Source organism: Camelina sativa, chromosome 11 (genome assembly GCF_030686135.1).
Source record: "Camelina sativa cultivar CO46 ecotype springtype chromosome 11, ASM3068613v1".
Taxonomy (NCBI): domain Eukaryota; kingdom Viridiplantae; phylum Streptophyta; class Magnoliopsida; order Brassicales; family Brassicaceae; genus Camelina; species Camelina sativa.
The window spans coordinates 9,997,264-10,016,800 of NC_141890.1; the positions used below are offsets into that span (position 1 = coordinate 9,997,264).

The 19,537-nt window shown below is 34.1% G+C and overlaps 5 protein-coding genes and 1 non-coding gene across 8 annotated transcripts; 5 read left to right on the top strand and 1 right to left on the bottom strand.

Annotated features, from left to right (window-relative positions):
- Nucleotides 1-123: 123 nt before the first annotated feature.
- LOC104722808 (putative carboxylesterase SOBER1-like) lies at nt 124-2,152 on the top strand. Its single transcript, XM_010441044.3, has 6 exons — nt 124-504; nt 773-825; nt 1,006-1,129; nt 1,220-1,341; nt 1,444-1,551; nt 1,659-2,152. Exons 1-6 carry the CDS (start codon nt 207-209, stop codon nt 1,755-1,757), a joined length of 804 nt encoding a protein of 267 aa, XP_010439346.1. The 5' UTR covers nt 124-206; the 3' UTR covers nt 1,758-2,152.
- A 2,416-nt stretch (nt 2,153-4,568) lies between these two features.
- On the top strand, nt 4,569-7,613 carry LOC104722809 (protein SHOU4-like). The gene is made up of 4 exons (XM_010441047.3): nt 4,569-5,613; nt 6,198-6,353; nt 6,471-6,682; nt 7,146-7,613. The coding sequence occupies exons 1-4, from the start codon at nt 4,846-4,848 to the stop codon at nt 7,336-7,338; spliced, it is 1,329 nt and encodes a 442-aa protein (XP_010439349.1). The 5' UTR covers nt 4,569-4,845; the 3' UTR covers nt 7,339-7,613.
- A 2,516-nt stretch (nt 7,614-10,129) lies between these two features.
- Nucleotides 10,130-11,964, top strand: LOC104722812 (F-box protein At4g22280-like). Its single transcript, XM_010441051.3, has 3 exons — nt 10,130-11,222; nt 11,325-11,468; nt 11,543-11,964. Exons 1-3 carry the CDS (start codon nt 10,371-10,373, stop codon nt 11,807-11,809), a joined length of 1,263 nt encoding a protein of 420 aa, XP_010439353.2. The 5' UTR covers nt 10,130-10,370; the 3' UTR covers nt 11,810-11,964.
- LOC104722811 (uncharacterized) lies at nt 11,919-14,814 on the bottom strand. Of its 3 annotated transcripts, none has more exons than XM_010441048.3 (5): nt 14,092-14,814; nt 12,975-13,427; nt 12,569-12,878; nt 12,355-12,480; nt 11,919-12,255 (listed from the first exon to the last, which is right to left on the bottom strand). In XM_010441048.3, the coding sequence occupies exons 1-5, from the start codon at nt 14,521-14,523 to the stop codon at nt 12,242-12,244; spliced, it is 1,335 nt and encodes a 444-aa protein (XP_010439350.1). In that variant the 5' UTR covers nt 14,524-14,814; the 3' UTR covers nt 11,919-12,241. The 3 variants fall into 3 exon arrangements, with proteins under 3 accessions (XP_010439350.1, XP_010439351.1, XP_087331894.1); XM_010441049.3 differs by having other exon boundaries at nt 12,400-12,480; nt 14,092-14,794; XM_087475768.1 differs by having other exon boundaries at nt 12,186-12,480; nt 14,092-14,781.
- TRNAY-GUA (transfer RNA tyrosine (anticodon GUA)) lies at nt 13,499-13,585 on the top strand. The gene is given in 2 exon segments: nt 13,499-13,535; nt 13,550-13,585. It is a non-coding gene; the product is annotated as a tRNA-Tyr (tRNA).
- A 1,793-nt stretch (nt 14,815-16,607) lies between the features above and the next one.
- On the top strand, nt 16,608-19,433 carry LOC104722813 (ubiquinol oxidase 4, chloroplastic/chromoplastic). The gene is made up of 9 exons (XM_010441053.3): nt 16,608-17,014; nt 17,122-17,314; nt 17,430-17,523; nt 17,906-18,021; nt 18,109-18,217; nt 18,347-18,415; nt 18,567-18,638; nt 18,743-18,790; nt 19,019-19,433. Exons 1-9 carry the CDS (start codon nt 16,866-16,868, stop codon nt 19,222-19,224), a joined length of 1,056 nt encoding a protein of 351 aa, XP_010439355.1. The 5' UTR covers nt 16,608-16,865; the 3' UTR covers nt 19,225-19,433.
- Nucleotides 19,434-19,537: the final 104 nt, after the last annotated feature.

The window sequence follows — 19,537 nt, forward strand, 5'->3', positions numbered from 1 at the left end:
GAAAATATGTATAATGCAAACATTGGAATACATTTGCAATCTTAAGCATGAAGAACTAAAAAAAAACACAGCCAAAAAAAAAGTCTTTATAGGATTTGACACTGAGGGCATTTTAGTCATTTAGACATAGTCTTTGATTCGATTCGACATTAAAAAAAACAGAGCTTTATGAGAGAGTTCGATCTCCAAAATAAAATGGTGAAGGGATGCGAACAAGTAGACTGACGAAACCGATCGTTCTTCTCACGACCGCACTATTGAGCACTGTCTTCTTCTTCTTCGTAGTCTTCTTCTTCCAAAACAAACCTTACTTGTCATCCACCTCTTCTTCTTCTTCTTCACGGAACCCAGACTCCATGGCTCGAACCTTCATCTTATGGCTTCACGGGCTTGGTGATTCTGGACCTGCAAACGAACCCATCAAAACACTTTTCAGGTCCCCGGAGTTTAGGAACACTAAGTGGCTCTTCCCTTCTGCTCCATCAAATCCTGTCTCCTGCAATTGTACGATTGACCTTTTATACTTTCTCAATTTGGGGATCATTAGAGTTTGTGTGTTATGCGTTTCGTTCTTCTCTAGGTTTTGATTAGTGTTTATGAATTAGATTTGAGCTTGCAAATTGTGGCTTATTGCATAAGCATTGTGTAATTAGTATATTCTTAAGCTAATCCGAAGTTTTAGGTTTCCACCTCATTCTGAGAAGCTTGCTATTTGACATTATTGTGTGTGCCTTGCTAAAGTGTTGATTGGCTTTGATTTTGTTTTGTGCAGATGGTGCAGTGATGCCGTCTTGGTTTGACATCCCTGAGCTTCCTCTTACTGCGGTAACACTTCTTCACATACTTACTAACTTGGTAGCTTAATAACCAATCAGTACTTTTTCAGTAGATTTCAAGATTTATAATGTATAAAGGAACAGACTGTGTTGTTTACATTTTAAGGAGTTGGCTCTGTTCAAGAGATATTTGTATGCCATCAAGTAAGCAACTTTTTTTATGTGGTAGGGCTCTCCGAAAGATGAAAGCAGTTTGCTTAAAGCGGTTAAGAACATTCATGCTGTTATAGATAAGGAGATTGCAGGAGGCATAAACCCGGAAAATGTGTATATCTGTGGATTTAGCCAAGGAGGTGATCTCTCTTTGCACCTCCATAGTTACTCATTTCCATGGATTTTACTAACTGATTCTAAAATTCTACAATGTGTTTGATGTTCTGCAGGTGCATTAACCTTGGCTAGTGTTCTTCTTTACCCGAAAACTCTTGGAGGAGGTTCAGTCTTTAGCGGATGGATTCCGTTCAACTCTTCGATCATCAGTCAGTTTACTGAAGATGCTAAAAAGGTTTCCATCTGTTTTCTTTTTGGTTTCTTATAAAGTGTAAATGTCGGATCTCCTCGTCACTGTTTTGGGGGGTTTCTGAGTCTCCGGATTTTGCATATGCAGACACCAATCTTGTGGTCTCATGGCATAGATGACAAGACTGTACTATTCGAAGCTGGTCAAGCAGCTCTTCCTTTTCTTCAACAAGCTGGTGTGACTTGTGAATTCAAGGTATAATGATATAAAATTCAATCAAACATAAACAGAGCAGTCAAATCCAAATACTGATCACATGGAAAGACGATAATATAACTGAGGAGAGTTCGTTTTTTCTGAAGGCTTATCCGGATCTTGGACACTCGATCAGTAATCAGGAGCTGCAGTATCTGGAGTCATGGATCAAACAACGGATGCAGAGCTCGTCTTCTTCTTCTTAAATGGTTTTAAGAAGGCAACACTGCACTCAAAGGAAACATTCTAAATCGATCACAATTAGAAGAACAGTGATAACATCATCAGCTCATCTTCTGGTCCAGCTTCTCTGTCGTCAAAACCGGTTTCGGTTTAATGTGTCTTGTTTCGTTGGTTATGGAAACTTTTACTTTTCGTGTAACACACAGAAATTGTAATTTCCATTGATTTTGCATTATATAATTTGGCAACTCGGATCTTTTGATGTGTTCAAAAAAAAAGAGAACAGTAAACTTTTTAGTTGCTTACGTTTCATTCAAATCAATAATTGATATAGAGATTAGATCTATGTCGGATATATAGCAGCCAGTGCCATCATCATATGATAGTTTCATATTGTTGTGAAAATGGTGTTTTCTGACTGTTAACTGTACAAATTATTTAGCGTAGAAAAGAAGACAACAAAAAAATGTCACCATATGAAAAGAAGGATCTCAATAATGAAGTTTTCAAACATATGTCAATATCTAAGTTTTTCTGAAACCATATATAAATAGTGAAAAAAAAAAAACACATCTATATTATTATTTTTGAAGTACATTTTGTGTTATGCCCTTGAAGTTTTGGTTATTTAATTTGTTTTATTTACAACATTAACCCCTAACTATTTTCCTAAAATAACAATTCCTGGAAAATCATTTAATAGAACTATTTAAATCGACCTAATTTGATACATTTATTGCCATAAATAGCTTGACAACATCTATACATTTCGATTTTTCTAAAAACAACTCTACGCACGAAATTTTTAATCCCATAAAAATTTCCAAACCTATTTTAATAGATCTTTAGAGACTGTATGATCTCTTAAATTTAAATGACACAGCCGAGTTTGAGTAACAAATGATTACAATCGCAATAATTATTATAACGTTAATAAAGTTCATAAAAACGAGAACCCAACTTTAGAAACTCAATAATCAGGTATATTTAGCTTTAGCATCAAGAAAAACATTTAATATAATATATATCGTGTTAAGAAACTGGATATTATTATGCGATAATGTTATCAACTCAAATAGGAAAACACTAAAATCTCTCTTTTATTGCTACGGATCGTAAACTCCTTGCTCATCAAGCATTTTCCATGTATAAATATCAACTTCACAAACAAAACACAACACACAACCAAAACCACTAATATGAAGATTTTGAAACACGGGTCAAACCACTAATATGACGGTTTGTTGTTATATAGCGGGACATGTTATTAACATGACGGTTTGAATTAACATTAGTATAAATATAAAATATCACTAATTCGGTTTTGAAACACGGGTTAAATCTTCCTTTAATTATTTGGTCAATACCACCAATATAAGAATATTAGACATATTAAATCAGGATAATTTAACTAAAGTTTTGTAAAACAATTAAATCATTGGTAAAATTGTGACTTAATTCGACAATATCTTATAAATTACATTTTTATATATTTATTTCCTCTATTATTGTTTTAATGATTGACAATCCAAAAAAAATTATTATTTAATTAAACAAAACAAACTAAATATGAAAAACAAAAAAAATAAAATGTTATTATTTTTTAAAAAATTGTCCCACGGTATATTACAGATTAAAATCTAGTTATTATTAAAAGATCCGACAAAAAAGAGCAAAAAAAATCCAAGTGAGTTTGCATGGTCTGTTGCAAGGGGAGTATTTTCGTCAAAACACATAATATCCCATTTGCACCCATATTATTATCTTCCTTTGGATTCTTCCCATAGCAACCCACCGACTATATGTGATTTCCAACATTTACCCCTTCACCATCTCAAATATTACAGAATCTTCATACTATAGTGACAGCTACACAAGAATCTAAGTCCAACAAATATTTATATGTATAAACATTTTAAGTTTATACACTAATAAACAAATTAAGTTGAATTTACCCTAGCCGCTAAATATTGCTAACAAATATATATATATATATATATATATATATATATATATATATCATCAGTCTACTAACTCTATTTGTACTGTACTCACTGTATATATTTTTATAGTGGCTTCAATTATTGCAATCATTCGGATATTTAAAAATGCTAATTAGCATTACACTTAGATCACGTGTGATGAAATTTAATTAAATGTTTAAAATTACAGTTTAGTTTTATACAATAGATGTAACAAGGAAAATACAAAGAACAAGTAATTTACGTGCATGAACTTGGTTATGATTAATGAGAAACGCTGGCATTGGGCCGTTGAAGATGGTCCTACTCAAAGATAAGTCTATTTATTCTTGTTAAGAACAAAGATCGAATCTATCAATTCTTGCGACTCCCGAACAACAAAACTCTAATAAACTTCTTTTTTACAATTAAAAATAAAATAATGTCGATCTTTATATTTCTTTGTTTTATAAATTCGAAATTTAGAGTCAAAACTTGTATTGCTGTAAGTTGTAACAAAGGGTCAAAGGCTACTACACTTTTTTGTTTTGTCAATTATCGAGGCAAAAATATTATTGGACATTGATACGTTTTGTTTTGTGTAATCTAATCTTTACAAAGACCAAAATAATCCAATCCTTAAAGATCTCACATATGATTGGGGTTTGCTGGCTAATTGTTTAGAAACTTTACACTAAGCATTTTTTTAGTTTTTAACCCAAAAAAAAAAATTGTAGGCCAATTTAAAATAGAGAAAAAGTATGGGTGTAATTTGTAAAGGTTTTGAAATAAAGATGAAAAAGTGTAAATTGAAAAAAGCGCCAAGTAGGGGATTACTGTTACAAATCAACCAATAAAAAAAAAAAAAACCTTGTAACTAACTTAGCCTACTTCAAAGATTACGCAATCGCCCTGTTTTCAGAACACACACAGTGGCAACTTCGTAATAACACATTCCTGAGTTACCCTTTTTCGTCATTTCACATCCTTCGTCCTTCTTCTTCTTTCCTTCCACCTTCACTGCCACTCACACCTACACGCGCGAGACTACTCTCTCTCTCTCTCTCTCTCTTCTGGAGCACTCAAAGAGTAAAGTTTTCTCTCTGTATTCTTAGCTTTATCTCTCTCTCTTCTCTTCTCTTCTCAAGAAATGGCGGGTCGGATCCAATCCCACCAGCTACCAAATGGACTCTACGTATCGGGAAAGCTAGAGCAGCCAAAAGAGCGACCACCGACAATGGCGGCTCGAGCTGTGCCTTACACCGGAGGCGACATCAAGAAATCCGGCGAGCTAGGAAGGATGTTCGATATCTCCGTCGTCGATTCACAAGGACCGCCGCCGTTAATCGTCGGTGGTAATAGCAGCGGAGGTACTTCGAGGCTTCAGGCGCCGCCACGTGTCTCCGGTTCTTCTTCCAACCCTAATAGTGGATCCGTTCGATCTGGTCCCAACTCTGGTTCGGTTAAGAAATTCTCAGGTCCGCTCTCTCAGCTTCAGCCGACCGGTTTAATCACCTCCGGTTCTCTCGGTTCTTCCGGTCCGATTTTATCCGGGTCGAGGAGGTCGGGTCAATTGGATCACCAGTTGAGTAATTTAGCGTCGAGCAAGCCTAAATACGGGTCGTCGGTGACGAGTCTTAACGTAGACCCGGTTCGGGTCGGGTTTACAGTACCAAAAGCGGTAGTTTGGGCGGTTCTTATCGTGGCCGCGATGGGATTGCTAGTGGGAGCGTTTCTTACCGTGGCGGTTAAGAAACCTGTGGTGATTGCGGCGGTTTTAGCGGCGGTTTGTCCAGCAATCGTGGTTTTGATTTGGAACTGCGTTTGGAGAAGAAAAGGACTGTTGAGTTTCATCAAAAAGTATCCAGATGCTGAGCTTAGAGGCGCCATTGATGGACAATTCGTTAAGGTTACAGGGGTAAGTTAAAACCTAATTTTCAGATGTTTTACAAAAATTCCCAGTTTTAGTAAGTGACTTTAATTGTTCTGGTTAAACTAAATTGCTTCCTAATTTAGCGTTTAGGTCGTTTTCAAATTTTGAGTGAAGTTAGAATGTCATTATCTATCATTGGCTTTTTGCTTATGGATGTATCATATGCTTGGATCTCTGTTTAGTGTTTAATTAACTTCATTTTAGTTTTTGTTTTGCTACATTATGTTTCTGGGTGCTTTATGATGATTTTTGCTTTTGTCTGTGTCTGAAATTTTATATTAGTAAACTTAGGGGGTTCGTCGTTTGTGTTCAGCATAGATTTATAAGAGTCTTTAGTGAAACTAGACCAATTTATAATTGGACAAATTGGAGTCACGGGTGTTTTTTTGTATTTGTGGATTGGAGTACAGTCGTCAACAGCTAGTGTAATGCGTTGTACAGACTATTTATAATTTCTGAAAATAACAATGTTGATGGAGATATGGTTAAATGTGGTAGTGATGGTCATTGGTGTATTTCTTGTTTTGCTCAAAATGTTGAAACTTTTTTTTTTTTTTTTTTGTATGTAGGTTGTGACATGTGGAAGCATTCCTCTGGAGTCTTCATATCAAAGAACACCAAGATGTGTTTATGTATCCACGGAGTTGTATGAGTACAAAGGTTTTGGTGGGAAATCCGCAAACCCTAAACATCGATGCTTTTCTTGGGGATGTAGACATGCTGAGGTTAGTTTCTTTTTTTTTCTATCTTGTAAAGGTTTGTTCAGGTTTCAAGATTTTATATGACAAAGAGGAGATGGTTAAGTTTGATGAATCTTGTTGTGGTTATATTTTGTTTGGCAGAAATACGTGTCGGATTTTTACATATCAGATTTCCAATCTGGATTGCGGGCGCTAGTAAAAGCAGGATATGGATCAAAAGTTTCTCCTTTTGTCAAACCGGCGACAGTGGCTAACGTAACAATGCAGAACAAAGATAAATCTCCCACCTTCTTAAAGTGGCTGTCAGATCGCAACCTCTCAGCCGATGACCGAGTCATGCGCCTCAAAGAAGGGTATGCGAATCTTGATATTTTTGTCAGAGTCACTGTCCAAACCTTGAAATCTAGATTTTACCTGAAATTGCATAAAATGCAACCTTCTAAACCATGATTGTAGTAAGATTGAAAGTTTATACTCAAGAGTGTTGATGTAGGCGTTTACTTTGACTGGCACCGATGGATTTTTCTTCCACACTAAAAGTCACAATCATAGAAAAAGTTGCGATGAGACATGTATAGTGGGAAGTAACCCGTTAACTTATGTCAAAGTAAACGGCTTAAACATCTCACATCAGTGTTAGATCTGAAGTTAAAGGGCTTAGATTCTTAGAAGGTTAAGTAAGGACTAAATTTAGTAAGACCCAGAAGTCACCGTTTTGTTACTACACACAAGAGAGATCATTGGTTTCACATTTGCAATGAAAGATAACCCTTTTGTTACTGATTTTAACCATATTTGATTGTGTGTGATGATCAGATACATAAAAGAAGGAAGCACGGTGAGCGTGATGGGGATGGTAAGAAGACACGACAATGTTCTGATGATAGTTCCTCCGGCAGAAGCAGTCTCCAGTGGCTGCAGGTGGTGGCATTGCCTCCTTTCGACCTACGCAGATGGCCTGATCATCACCTGCGACGAGAATCAAAATGCGGATGTCATTCCTGTCTGAAACCAATATGTATGTAATGCTTCTTTTGCCGAATATTCAATATATAAATGCTACAAGAGTTAGGCTCACGAGACTGAAGGAAGAAAAGGAGAGGAGAGCCAAATTGGTTCAAAAAGGAAACCAAATAGGCTTTGCCTTTTGCGATGATCCTGTTAGTTTTTTTTTGCCCCTTCTATGGGGTTTATGTGTAGATAAAGCACCAAAATGTAAATGCTATTTTCTGTCAAAAATAATTATTATGTTTCCATCTAATTATGATTATATTCTTCTATTAACGTAAGTTTAATAACCACGACTAGTGTAATTCCCCTGACGTTCCATTTGTCTCCGTCTCATTTTGGATTTATGTTGAGAGATTAATTGGAAATGACATGAGACGTGGAAGCAAGTCTTATTAACTCGTGTTTGCATACTGTAAGGTACTTTTTATATCGTTTGCCTGAACATAAAAATTTGAGAACTTTAATCCTAGAATGATAATTAAATTTACCCCCTTATAAATTCTAGAATTTTATTTCCTTATTTTATTTACCTCCTTATAAAATAAAGAAATAAAATCTGTATATATTATTATAAAATTAAAAACTTAAACCGTTCTTTAATAAACCCAAACCGATATATAATTTCGTTCTACTTGTAAAATCTAAACTCTAACCATCTCATTTGTGAACTCAAACCGACATATAATTTCGTTCTACTTGTAAAATCTAAACCTTAACCATCTCATTTGTGAACCCAAACCGACATATAATTTCGTTTTAATTGTAAAATCTAAAATCTAACCATCTCATTTGTGAACCCAAACCGATATATAATTTCGTTTTAATTGTAAAATCTAAACCCTAACCACCTCATTTGTAAATTCAAACCGACATATAATTTCGTTTTAATTGTAAAATCTAAACCCTAACCATTTCATTTGTAAACCCAAACCAACATAATTTTGTTCTAATTTTAAAAATCTAAATCAAGCTAATATTTAACGTTCCTTAATTAAAAGTATACAGAATTTGTTTCCTTAATTTGTTTTTCTATTTAATTTAGTTTTGATTTATTTTTTAAATGAAATATTAGATGGAAGATTATGATTGGCTGAGAGAAGAGGGGGTGAACAAAAAGGTTCACCCTTAGGAGTGAACCTAAGTATTTTTCTATCATCAATTTCTGAAAAAAACAAAATCAAACGCAATTAAAGCCAAGATTTTGCGATGGAATCATATATATTTCTATCTTTAGGCCTCAATCAAAACCCAAAACCAGACTTTAAAACTAGAACAATACTTAAATGTAGAACCAAGCGAAGCCGGATTTATAGTTCAGACAATCCATTTTGCAATACAATTTTACTATATATTACATAATAAAATTAGATTTTAATTCTATGTACTCAATCCCAATAAATAGCATTTACAATTTTCAAATCAAAAAATATGTGCATTGTATTAAAGTTATATCTTGCTTAATATTAAAAACAATTAAAAATTAGTGAAACATAATTCTCAAAAAAAAACTGAAGACTAATATTATCTCATAGTTGAAAAAGTAACAATATCAAAGATTCATAGACGTTTATTAATTTTCCTCAAATTTTTATGAATTGAAAAGTAAATTTACTTCCAAGAAAATATATATATATATATATGCATAATATGTAAATATATGCTCTAATTTACGTAAACATATATATATATATATATTTAAATTTTTTGATCTCATAGTTAAATTTTGACAAATAGAAAGAAAAAAAGAGAGAAAATATAATTAATATATTTCATAAAATTGCACATATATGGCTTTAATAATATAGTGAATTTTAATGGTGGTGTTTTTTTCAAATACACCACCATTAATTTAAAATAGATATACAATTACTTTTTTCTCTTTTTTTATTTGTTTATATAATGGTGAATATCTAAAATCCTTTTTCTTTTATGACTAATTATTGATAGTATAATAATTATGGTATTATATAAATTAATTGTATAATTTCCTTAATTATTTTTATTATAGAATTAGTAATTTAAAATTACGATTAGTATTATATTTTTATGTACATATAAGAATTATCTTTTTATATTTATTAAAAAATTATAAATGTATTATTTCTTCTAATTATCTTATTAATTTTTAAATTTGTTGAAACAAAGTTTTTGCATAACACATGGCAAAATCTCTAATCCTTAAAATTGACAACAGTTTATTTGTTTATATAATTATGAATATTTAAAATCCTGTTCTTTTATGATTAACTATTGATAGTATAATTTTATTAATTATTGTATTATATAAATTAACTGTATAATTTCCTTAATTATTTTTATTATAGAATTAGTAATTTAAAATTAGGATTAGTATTATCTTTTTATGTACATAAATATCTTTTTATATTTATTAAAAAAATTTAAATGTATTATTTCTTCTAATTATCTTATTAATTTTAAAATTTGTTGAAACAAAGTTTTTGCATAACACATGGCAAAATCTCTAATCCTTAAAATTGGCAACAATTTATTTGTTTATATGATTGTGAATATCTAAAATCCTTTTTCTTTTATGATTAATTATTGATAGTATAATTTTATTAATTATGGTACTATATAAATTAATTGTATAGTTTCCTTAATTATTTTTATTATAGAATTAGTAATTCAAAATTAGGATTAGTATTATACATATAAGAATTATCTTTTTATATTTATTAAAATGGTTTATTTCTTATAATTATCTTATTAATTTTAAAATGTGTTGAAACAAAGTTTTTATATAACACATGGCAAAATCTCTAATCTTTAAAATTGACAACAATATATTTGTTTATATAATGGTGAATATCTAATGGTGTTTATATTTGCTTTTAGCTGCTGGTGGGTTTGTCCAAGTTTCATTCTTTTTACTGATGAAAGTTTTTATCTTTCAGTTTGATTCATGTTAGTGGGTGATTGATTATCTACTTTGGTGGTTGATGCTTGAGATCTCTTATTCAGATTGATCACACCTGAAAGGTTTATCTAGAATTTTTTTTTTTGGGAACGATGGATATGATCAACGTTCTATCAGATGATATTATTTGCCACATTCTATCTTTCCTTCCGTTAAGTGAGGCTACTTCAACATCTGTCCTCTCAAAGCGATGGCGTTATCTGTTTGCCTTCAGACCCAATCTTCATTTAGATGATCAAGAAGTGGGTGGAGAACAAAGTTTCATCGATTTTGTGGATAGAGTATTGTCCGTGTCTGGCAATTTCCACATGAGGAAAATCTCAATAAAATGCCTTAAGAGTATCGACGGGGGTCATGTCACCCGCTGGATGACTGACGTGTTGAAACATGGTGTCTTAGATCTTGATATAGACGTAATCCCCAATGAGCCCATCTTAGTGCCTCTGGAGATGTTTACTTGTAAGACATTGGTTGAGCTTAAACTCTCAAGAAGATTTGATGCTCTGATTCCTGATGATGTTTCTCTTCCATCACTCAAGACTCTGTGTCTTACTTCGGTCTGCTGCTACAATAGTGATTGCTGTGCTTTTGAAAAGCTTCTTTCTGCTTGCCCTGTGCTTGAGGAATTATTCATTTCTGGCGGGAGCTGGCAAAGTCGAAAATGCTGCCGCACCGTGTCTTCCTTGACCCTTAAGAAACTTACTATTCTCTGTACTCAGCTTTCGGATTATTGGGACCTGAGTTTAGATACACCGAGTCTTGCCTACGTAGAATACTCTGACATTAATATAGTTCCAAAAGGCTGTCCCTTTGTGATTCTTGCTTCCCTTGTCGAAGCTGAGCTTGATCATCATTTCACTATTGCTAATAGCACCCCAACAAATCTGATTAAGGGGTTACGAAACGTTGAGACCTTGGAGTTATCTGGTGCTACTTTTTGTCTGGTAAAAGAATGATCCCTCTTTTCTTTTTTCTTTCATATTATTTGCATGGAAGTCAAAAGTTTAGGAACCAAAATCTTGTTCATATTTTATTTTGTGTTTCAGGTATTCCATTATTTCCGTGAAGCAATACCAGTGTTGAGCAAGCTGTCTCGTTTATCTATTACAATTGATTCATTCTACTACCGTTGGGAATATCTGTCAATACTTCTAGAAAAGTCTCCGAATCTACAGACCCTCGTCCTCAAGGTATAACCAAAACCGGTCCGAAAGCTTTATCGGACAAACTCAGGTCGCTAATATTCCCCTCTTTCTTGTTTCAGGGTCCAAATTACGACCGTCAATATGAACAAGAATTTGGACATTCATGTCCTGTGAAAGTATTGAAGATAACTGAGTATGGAGGCAAGAGTGGAGAGCTAGAGCTTATGAAACATTTGCTAGAGAAACTATCTTGTCTTGAGCTTGTAAAAGTTCGTGTTTATGCTATAAACGACGAGGAAAAGTCCCGAATCACCAAAGATCTGCTTATGGTTCCTAAACCGTCCAGTTGCAAGATCCAGATCATGTTTTGTGAGAATACTAAGTAATAGTACATGACAAAAACAAAATACAAAAGTTTGTTACCTCCTCTCGTTCGCTAATTAAGTCTCTTGGATGTTTAAAGCTGATGAGAGGGTACAGAGAAAGTAATAACTATTTTTTTTTTTTTTGCGATCTTTATTCTATCATTCTACAAGACTAAACATACACAGAATCAGTAACATTGAGTTCCATCAAAAACAGATCAGACATCTATATAGATACATATATACTGCCATGCACGTACATTTTTTGTATTTAATCAAAAATAATAGTTTGTCATATCTCCATATCTGTAATCAAACACGCAAGGAGGAAGAGACATCTCCTTGCCTCTTATGAAAAATCTCTACGGTCTTCGTCATATCTTCGAGAGAAACATCATGCCAAAACGATTCAATGCTGCATATATGTATATATGAATTACCAAATACTTTGGTTCATGGTATATTCACTGTCACAAAACCAAAAAACAAATATTACAAAAGATTAAACATTGGTAAAAGAGAAGATCCTTTGGGAAACAAGAGAAACCGGTTTTAAGCCAATATACCGATCGTTTTATTGAGCAACCATAGTAGAAGAGCGAGTTCAATACCGAAAATCGTATGCAACCATGATCTATCTACTAGGAACCCATACACAGTGATCCCAGCTTTGTTGTTCTCTAGATACGTCACTGCAATAAAGAAGAACAACAACGTCATCTAAAGTTTTTGTAATTTTGTTGAATGCTATATCAAATTATGCATATGAAATAAACTTACCTAGAGCTTGACGTTTTTGGTAAGAAATTGTATTAGCGTAGATGGGATGTATCTTGGTATTATCAAGATCATCGTCTCCTTCTCCTTCTTCATCATCAGATGTATCCATCGCATTAATCCCACATGGAGAAATTTGTGATTCAATCATGGAACCAGTAGGGGTTTCCCCATCAAGATGGTCGAACGAGTCAACTGTTGCGCAAACGTTCCATTTAGCTGCAAGGCTGGTTACGGATTGAGCTTTGTGAGTTATCTTCGTTGCACTTCTCAAACATATGAATACTCCTGTTACCAAACTCAACGAACATAACTGTATACACCAAAACATTACAAAAAGACATTTATTAGTGATGAGTTCAATCCGAATAAACAGAACAAGAAAACAGAACCGGAGAGAAGCTCTTACCGCGAGCTCGCCAACTTCATATATATTAACAGCAATACTAGCTCTCGTAGTGGTAAGCAAAGCCATGAACTGAGTAGCAGTAACAAGAACCAAAGACAAAAGAATGAACCTCCTGAACCGATGGCTAACAATCCTCAGATTACGACGGATCTTTTGATGCTCGCCGAGAGCTGACCTAACGTCAGCGATCTCAGAGGCGAAGCAACGTGCGAAATCCTCGAGACGAAGAGTCTGAAGATGACAAGTGATCTGGTAGAGAATGCAGACGACGATGAAGATGGTGTTACGGTAAAGCCAAGAAGAGAGCTGGAGAGTGAATGCGACGACGTGGCTAAGAACAGGGTTGATGATGTAAGGAATCTGGTTAAAGCCAGAGATGTACCACCAGATTCTGTAGATTGCTTCGAGCGTTAGTGATGGGAGGACGAAGATCATTAGCCGTTTTAGCGATCTCTGCATCATCCAGAAACAGAGCAAAACATATTTATTAAATATAAATAACTTAAAGCGAAAGAAAGCAACATCCGACCTTAGCTCAGTTGGTAGAGCGGAAGACTGTAGTCTGTGACAGATAAATCTTTAGGTCGCTGGTTCGATTCCGGCAGGTCGGATTTTTTTGGTTATTTTTTTAAATTATTACAAAAAAGACAAAACAACGTCACACTTTAACACACAAAAAGACAAAACAGTGTCGGCTAGAAAATTAAAAATGTCCAGTGACGTAATTTTCTGTTCACTGAACTTTTTTCAAATACTCATTGATTATTTTGCATAATTTCAAACTGTTTTAAAGAAACACGAAAAACAAAACATTTCTAAAACGAATATTAATATTTTTTTTGTAGTAATATTTTGTAAAGCTTTAAATTTTTTGAAAACAGGCAAATGTTTTTTGTTTTCTTTATATTCTTAGTGAAAACAAAATTAGTAAATGATTATTTGTTGCGTTTACTAAAACTCTCGAATAAAAAAAGAGACTACGAAATTAGTATAATATAAGTTCAGTTTGGTAAAGGTTCTTAGGTTTGCAGAAACATCTCTAATTCCAAAATTAACAACGATTACAAAATGAAATTTAATTAGCGGGTGAGATTAAAAGCAAAGAAAGGAACAAAACCTGAATCTCAGCTTCGTGTTCGATCCTAACTTTGTCGCTGACATCCCAAAGCTTATCAAGAAACAAGAACCGTCTCATCCCAAACTTCCTCGACCAAATCGAGAGGCTAACGAACGAGATTCCCGCGAATATCGATAAAGAAAGCTGTACCACGGCGTCGTAGGGCCGTCGGTGGTGGAAATCGCAGTCGGAGCAGACGAGCAAGAAGTGAGAGATCATCGGAACGATGACGACGAGGAGGAAGAATACAGACCACGAAAGCAGAGCCGTGCCGCAATTCGACTGGTCGAACCATAGCACGAGGGACATGAACGTGAACCGTGACGCTGGAAACTCCGGTTGCGATTTGTTGTTGTTGATCGCGCTTGGTCGGTTCGGCGTCTCCCGGAGCAGATGCTCCCGTGATCCTCGCTCCGATGTTGCGTTCGCCATGAGATTTTAGGGAAAGATTCAAAGAGGGAAAAATGGGAAAAGGGCAACAAAAAATAAAGTCGCGTTTGATTGGTTTTGTTGTAAGCTATACCATACCTGTAAATCTTGTTTAAATAGTAAAATTTACGAAACTTTTATGTATGATTAATTTAAAGACAAAACACGTATTAACATAGTACTTATATTATTAGTTTTCAGATATTATGTGGGTTCTTTTTTTTTTTTGGTGGCTGCTAGTAGTTGGAATTTGGAAAGGTTATTTTTCACTTCCTGTTTAATATCTTAAATAATAATTTTAAAGGGTGTGGTATAGTGTCACTAAAAATATTGCGTGTTCTATTTTATTCAGGTGTTTACTGTTTATGAATTTGTCTTCATATGCTGAGTAGTTTCCAGCTGAATTGGTAAAAGAAAACAGATGGATTAGCTCCAAACTTAGCTTAATTATTTTCTCTAGAAAAATAATTATTTTAGTAATAAGTAATAACAATTAGTAATTCGTAATTATATTGAACTTTTTCACATTCCTGATTAGTGAATTAGAGTAATTTGTGGAAAAGTGTTGTCCGTGACTGAACGGAATCAAATATTTTAGTCCCCTCTCTTATTACTTGGTCGCTAGGAGTGTTTGGTTGTGTGACTCAATCACGAGTTAGAGGCGCGTTCTCGTTGTCGACATATCCTTGGATCTGTCGATGGTCGTCGATTAAAGTCAGGTTCTGCAAGAAAAGAAAGGTGTTTAACACGTTCCAAAGATAACGGTTCTGAATAAACAAACATTCCAAAAAAAATATCACCTTCTTCATGGTTCGCTAAGGTTATGCACTATCTTCGACACTTTGACGATGCGGAGGATTTTGAGGAAACAAACATTTGGACGGTGCGGAGAAAATACGCTAGATCTGAAAGCATTGATAAAAAAAATCTATACATGTTGTTAGGGTTTCACTAGTAAAGAGCAGGCCCCAATATGAAAGGCCATCGATAGGAAAAAGATGTTGGGTTTTAGTATTTTGGGTAAATTTAGTTCAAAATACAAAGAGTTGTATTAAACTTGTATTTTAGAAGATTGTAGAGTATTTTTAAAATTATTTGTTACTCGATTGGTTTTTTTTTTAATAATCTTCTAAAGTCCTATGTTATTCAATTTGTAAAATCATTTAAAATAATTTACAATCTCTTGTTATTCAATCAATGATTTACAAAATTTACTTAAAACCTACTGTTATTCAAAATATCACAATTTTTGTTTTTAAATGCTACTTCGAATGATTCTACAAAACTGAGATTTGATTCTTGAAAAATGGTAAATTTAAACGATCCAAAAATCACCTTCATCATGGTTCGTTAAGGTTACCCACTATTTTCGAAAATTGGACAATGCGGAGGATTTTGAGGAAACAAACACTTGGTTAGTGCGGAGCAAAACATGATAGATCTGAAAGCATTGATAAAAACAAATTCATACATGTTTTTAGGGTTTCACTAATAAAGAGCAGACCCAAACCCAATATGAAAGGCCATGGATGTATACAGTTATTGTTTCCTTAATTTTTTTTGGTTTTTAATTTAATTTTGATTTATTTTTTAAATTAAATATTAGATAGAAGATTTTGATTGGTTGTGAGAAAATGGGGTGAATACAAGTATTTATAAATTCTAATGAAAAATACTTAAGTATTTATCAATTGCTTGTATTCATCTCCTCTCTTCTCAACCAATTAGAATTTTTTAATTTAATATTTTATTTAAAAAAATTAATTAAAATTAATAATCAAAACAAATTAAGGAAACAAATTTTGTATACTTTTAATTAATGAAAGTTAAATATCTTTCTATAGAGAAAAATTGTTTTAGTATTCGTAACAATTAGTATTTCGTATAATTATATTTAACTTTTTTCATATATGTGTGATTAATTTTAATTACAATTACAAAGGTCATTTTGATGAATTCACGGGATTAAATATCAAGTAACCTAGTCATACAGTAGTAGTTAGAAATGGTAGTTATTTTCACGGGTTATAAAATCAGATGATGACGTGTCCCATATTTTTAGGGCCGTTATAGCCCATAAGTTAATCAAAGGCCCAGTGTACATAACCCGAGTCGGATCATTTTGAGCTAAATCGGATCCTGTTTTTTTAGGTAGGATATTTCTCCGGCCGATTTGTTGGACGCGTCGACGTCGATGGGCATGTGGAGCGAACCCAGAATATCCGCCCACCTTAGGGAACCGTCATTATTCGTCTAAAATTCTCAAAATTTTTCTCCATTTCTACCAAAAAGCTCCAACCTTTACTTTTTCTTTCCTGTGAATTCTCTGCTTTTCTGATTCCGATATGGCGGCGGCGACTATGGCGATCTCAGGCATCTCGTCTCGTATGTTGGCGATTTCACAGCCTTTGGTTACACTTCGTCCCGTTTCGTACAGTTCCTCTCACCGATTGCTCTGTCATCGTCATCTCTCTTCTAGTCGCCTGCTCTTAAGGTGTGCCTTACTTTAGCTACAGATGATTTTTTAAATTGATTTGGTGTCGTCACGTGTTCTTATGAAAAGGGTTTTAATTTTTTATTTATTATGAATTAAAAATTCAGGAACAAGCATCGAGTTCAAGCAACGATTTTGAAAGAGGATGAGGAGAAAGTTGTGGTGGAGGAATCATTTAAAGCAGAGACTTTTACTGGTAAAGAACCACTTGGGGAGGAGTCAAATACGAGTTCTTCTTCGACTAGTGCGTTTGAGTCATGGATCATCAAGCTCGAGCAAGGAGTTAATGTCTTCCTTACTGTAAGGCTTTTTTTTTTTTTTATCTTAATCGTTGTGTCTTACTAGAAAGTTAGAATGTTTGGTTTGTGTGTTCATGTGTTTTGATGTTGTCTTGTTTCGTGTTTTCCCCTTTCAGGACTCGGTGATTAAGATACTTGACACACTGTACCGTGATCGAACCTATGCAAGGTTCTTTGTTCTTGAGACGATTGCTAGAGTGCCTTATTTTGGTAAGTACATCTATCTGTAATTTCAGTTCCTTCAAATGTGTGCAAGTAACATTTAGCTTAGTATTAAGAGCTAGTCATCAGGTAAGATTGTGAATGTCACTTGTGATATATGCAAAAAGAACATTGACAGAATAGTGTTCAAGGAATATATATATATATATATATGTCTTCTTCCTTATCTCATAGTTGAACTCATTACAAGTATAGTAACTCTTAACAACCAAAGGCGATTCAACCATAATCCTCTTTGTGGAATATAGGATATGTGGTGTGAATCAAATCTTGTTTTTTTTCGTGTTTATCAACAGTTATGAATCTGGATGACAAATGAAAGTTGTTTAGTGGCTAGAACCTAATGTTTCTTTCTGTATTCTCCTTACAGCCTTTATGTCTGTGCTACACATGTATGAGACCTTTGGTTGGTGGAGGAGAGCAGATTATTTAAAGGTACACTTTGCTGAGAGCTGGAATGAGATGCATCACTTGCTCATAATGGAAGTAAGAACCAGTTTTTCCCTTCTCTACGAGTTGCATACTCTTAACTCGCATAGTTGGTTAAAGTAACACAAATGATTCTAATCACAGGAATTGGGTGGAAACTCTTGGTGGTTTGATCGTTTTCTGGCCCAGCACATAGCGACCTTCTATTACTTCATGACAGTGTTCTTGTATATCATAAGCCCTAGAATGGCATGTAAGTTTCCTTTTCCCGTAAACTATAATCTTATCATGACCTTCTAGAAAGTAGCAGAGAATTGATGCAACAGAGAAAAATTTGGCTTCTGGTCTACATGACTTCATTAACCGTTTGTTACCAATGCAGATCACTTTTCGGAATGTGTGGAGAGTCATGCTTTTGAGACTTATGATAAATTTCTTAAGGCCAGTGGAGGTTGGTTTCCAATTTTCAAGAATGCCTTTTCTTTCTTTCTCCAACATTCGGAGTACCATTTAGTTGTTAATGGATTTATTGCGTTGATATATCACACAAAATTCTTCAACGATATTTTACGTTCTGATTTTTTTGTGGTTTCCCTAAACAGAGGAGTTGAAGAATATGCCAGCACCTGATATCGCAGTAAAATACTATACCGGAAGTGACTTGTACTTATTTGGTGAGTTTATCCTTCCGGATTATGTCACTCTTCTCCAGAGTTTTAGAGGTTTCTTTTCTTTGATTAGTAGTCTCCTCAAACTGGCTCATGTATGTTGTCTGCAGATGAGTTCCAAACATCCAGAGCTCCCAACACTCGAAGACCAGTAATAGGTAGCAATTTTAGTTTGTTCTTTTAATCTCTGAATTACATCCACTAATTGCTAAAAAGGTTTATGATCCATGGTTGTGAGTCAACGTTCTAGAAAAGAAGAGCTTTTGTCTACTATACGTTTGGATGGAGCATTGTTCTCAGTCTGTGACTTGCATTAGTGTTGGTGTTAGATTAAGAATCTATATAACGTTGTTGCTGTTGTTTTCTTTGTGGTTATGGTTGGACAGAGAATCTGTATGATGTGTTTGTGAATATAAGAGACGATGAAGCAGAACACTGCAAGACAATGAAAGCATGTCAGACACTGGGGAGCCTGCGTTCTCCACACTCCATTATAGAAGATGATGCTGAAGAAGAATCAGGCTGTGTTGTTCCTGAGGCGGCTCATTGCGAAGGTATCGTAGACTGCATCAAGAAATCCATTACGAGTTAAATTACTAAAATAGAAAGGATTAAAAAAAAAGATTGATTGTAATTGTATCAGCTTATTATGAAGAATTAGGTATAATTCCCATAGACTTGGGAATAAAGGAAAAAGTGTGAAATTCCCATCATCGTTATGTGTGGGAGAGAATCAAATACCCATATTATGTAAATTTGCTATGATGAGCTTAATATTATTATCCAATTCATTGGAGACAAGTTGTGGTTGCATAGTCGGTTTCCATTTATATTTCACAGGAGTAATTTACCAATTTATAGGCGCTTCTATTTCTAAAAGCTCAATCATATTTGGTGTCAGAAGA

Coding starts and splice junctions, on each gene's coding strand:
- LOC104722808 (XM_010441044.3), top strand. CDS start 207: ATGCGAACAAGTAGACTGACGAAACCGATCGTTCTTCTCACGACCGCA. Junction 826..1,005: donor CTGAGCTTCCTCTTACTGCG/GTAACACTTCTT, acceptor TTTATGTGGTAG/GGCTCTCCGAAAGATGAAAG. Junction 1,130..1,219: donor CTGTGGATTTAGCCAAGGAG/GTGATCTCTCTT, acceptor GATGTTCTGCAG/GTGCATTAACCTTGGCTAGT.
- LOC104722813 (XM_010441053.3), top strand. CDS start 16,866: ATGGCGGCGGCGACTATGGCGATCTCAGGCATCTCGTCTCGTATGTTG. Junction 17,315..17,429: donor GAGTTAATGTCTTCCTTACT/GTAAGGCTTTTT, acceptor TTCCCCTTTCAG/GACTCGGTGATTAAGATACT. Junction 18,416..18,566: donor ATTTCTTAAGGCCAGTGGAG/GTTGGTTTCCAA, acceptor TTCCCTAAACAG/AGGAGTTGAAGAATATGCCA.
- LOC104722812 (XM_010441051.3), top strand. CDS start 10,371: ATGGATATGATCAACGTTCTATCAGATGATATTATTTGCCACATTCTA. Junction 11,223..11,324: donor CTGGTGCTACTTTTTGTCTG/GTAAAAGAATGA, acceptor TTTGTGTTTCAG/GTATTCCATTATTTCCGTGA. Junction 11,469..11,542: donor TACAGACCCTCGTCCTCAAG/GTATAACCAAAA, acceptor TTCTTGTTTCAG/GGTCCAAATTACGACCGTCA.
- LOC104722809 (XM_010441047.3), top strand. CDS start 4,846: ATGGCGGGTCGGATCCAATCCCACCAGCTACCAAATGGACTCTACGTA. Junction 5,614..6,197: donor AATTCGTTAAGGTTACAGGG/GTAAGTTAAAAC, acceptor TTTTGTATGTAG/GTTGTGACATGTGGAAGCAT. Junction 6,683..7,145: donor GTCATGCGCCTCAAAGAAGG/GTATGCGAATCT, acceptor TGTGATGATCAG/ATACATAAAAGAAGGAAGCA.
- LOC104722811 (XM_010441048.3), bottom strand. CDS start 14,523: ATGGCGAACGCAACATCGGAGCGAGGATCACGGGAGCATCTGCTCCGG. Junction 12,879..12,974: donor ATGAAGTTGGCGAGCTCGCG/GTAAGAGCTTCT, acceptor TGGTGTATACAG/TTATGTTCGTTGAGTTTGGT. Junction 12,481..12,568: donor CCAAAAACGTCAAGCTCTAG/GTAAGTTTATTT, acceptor TCTTTATTGCAG/TGACGTATCTAGAGAACAAC.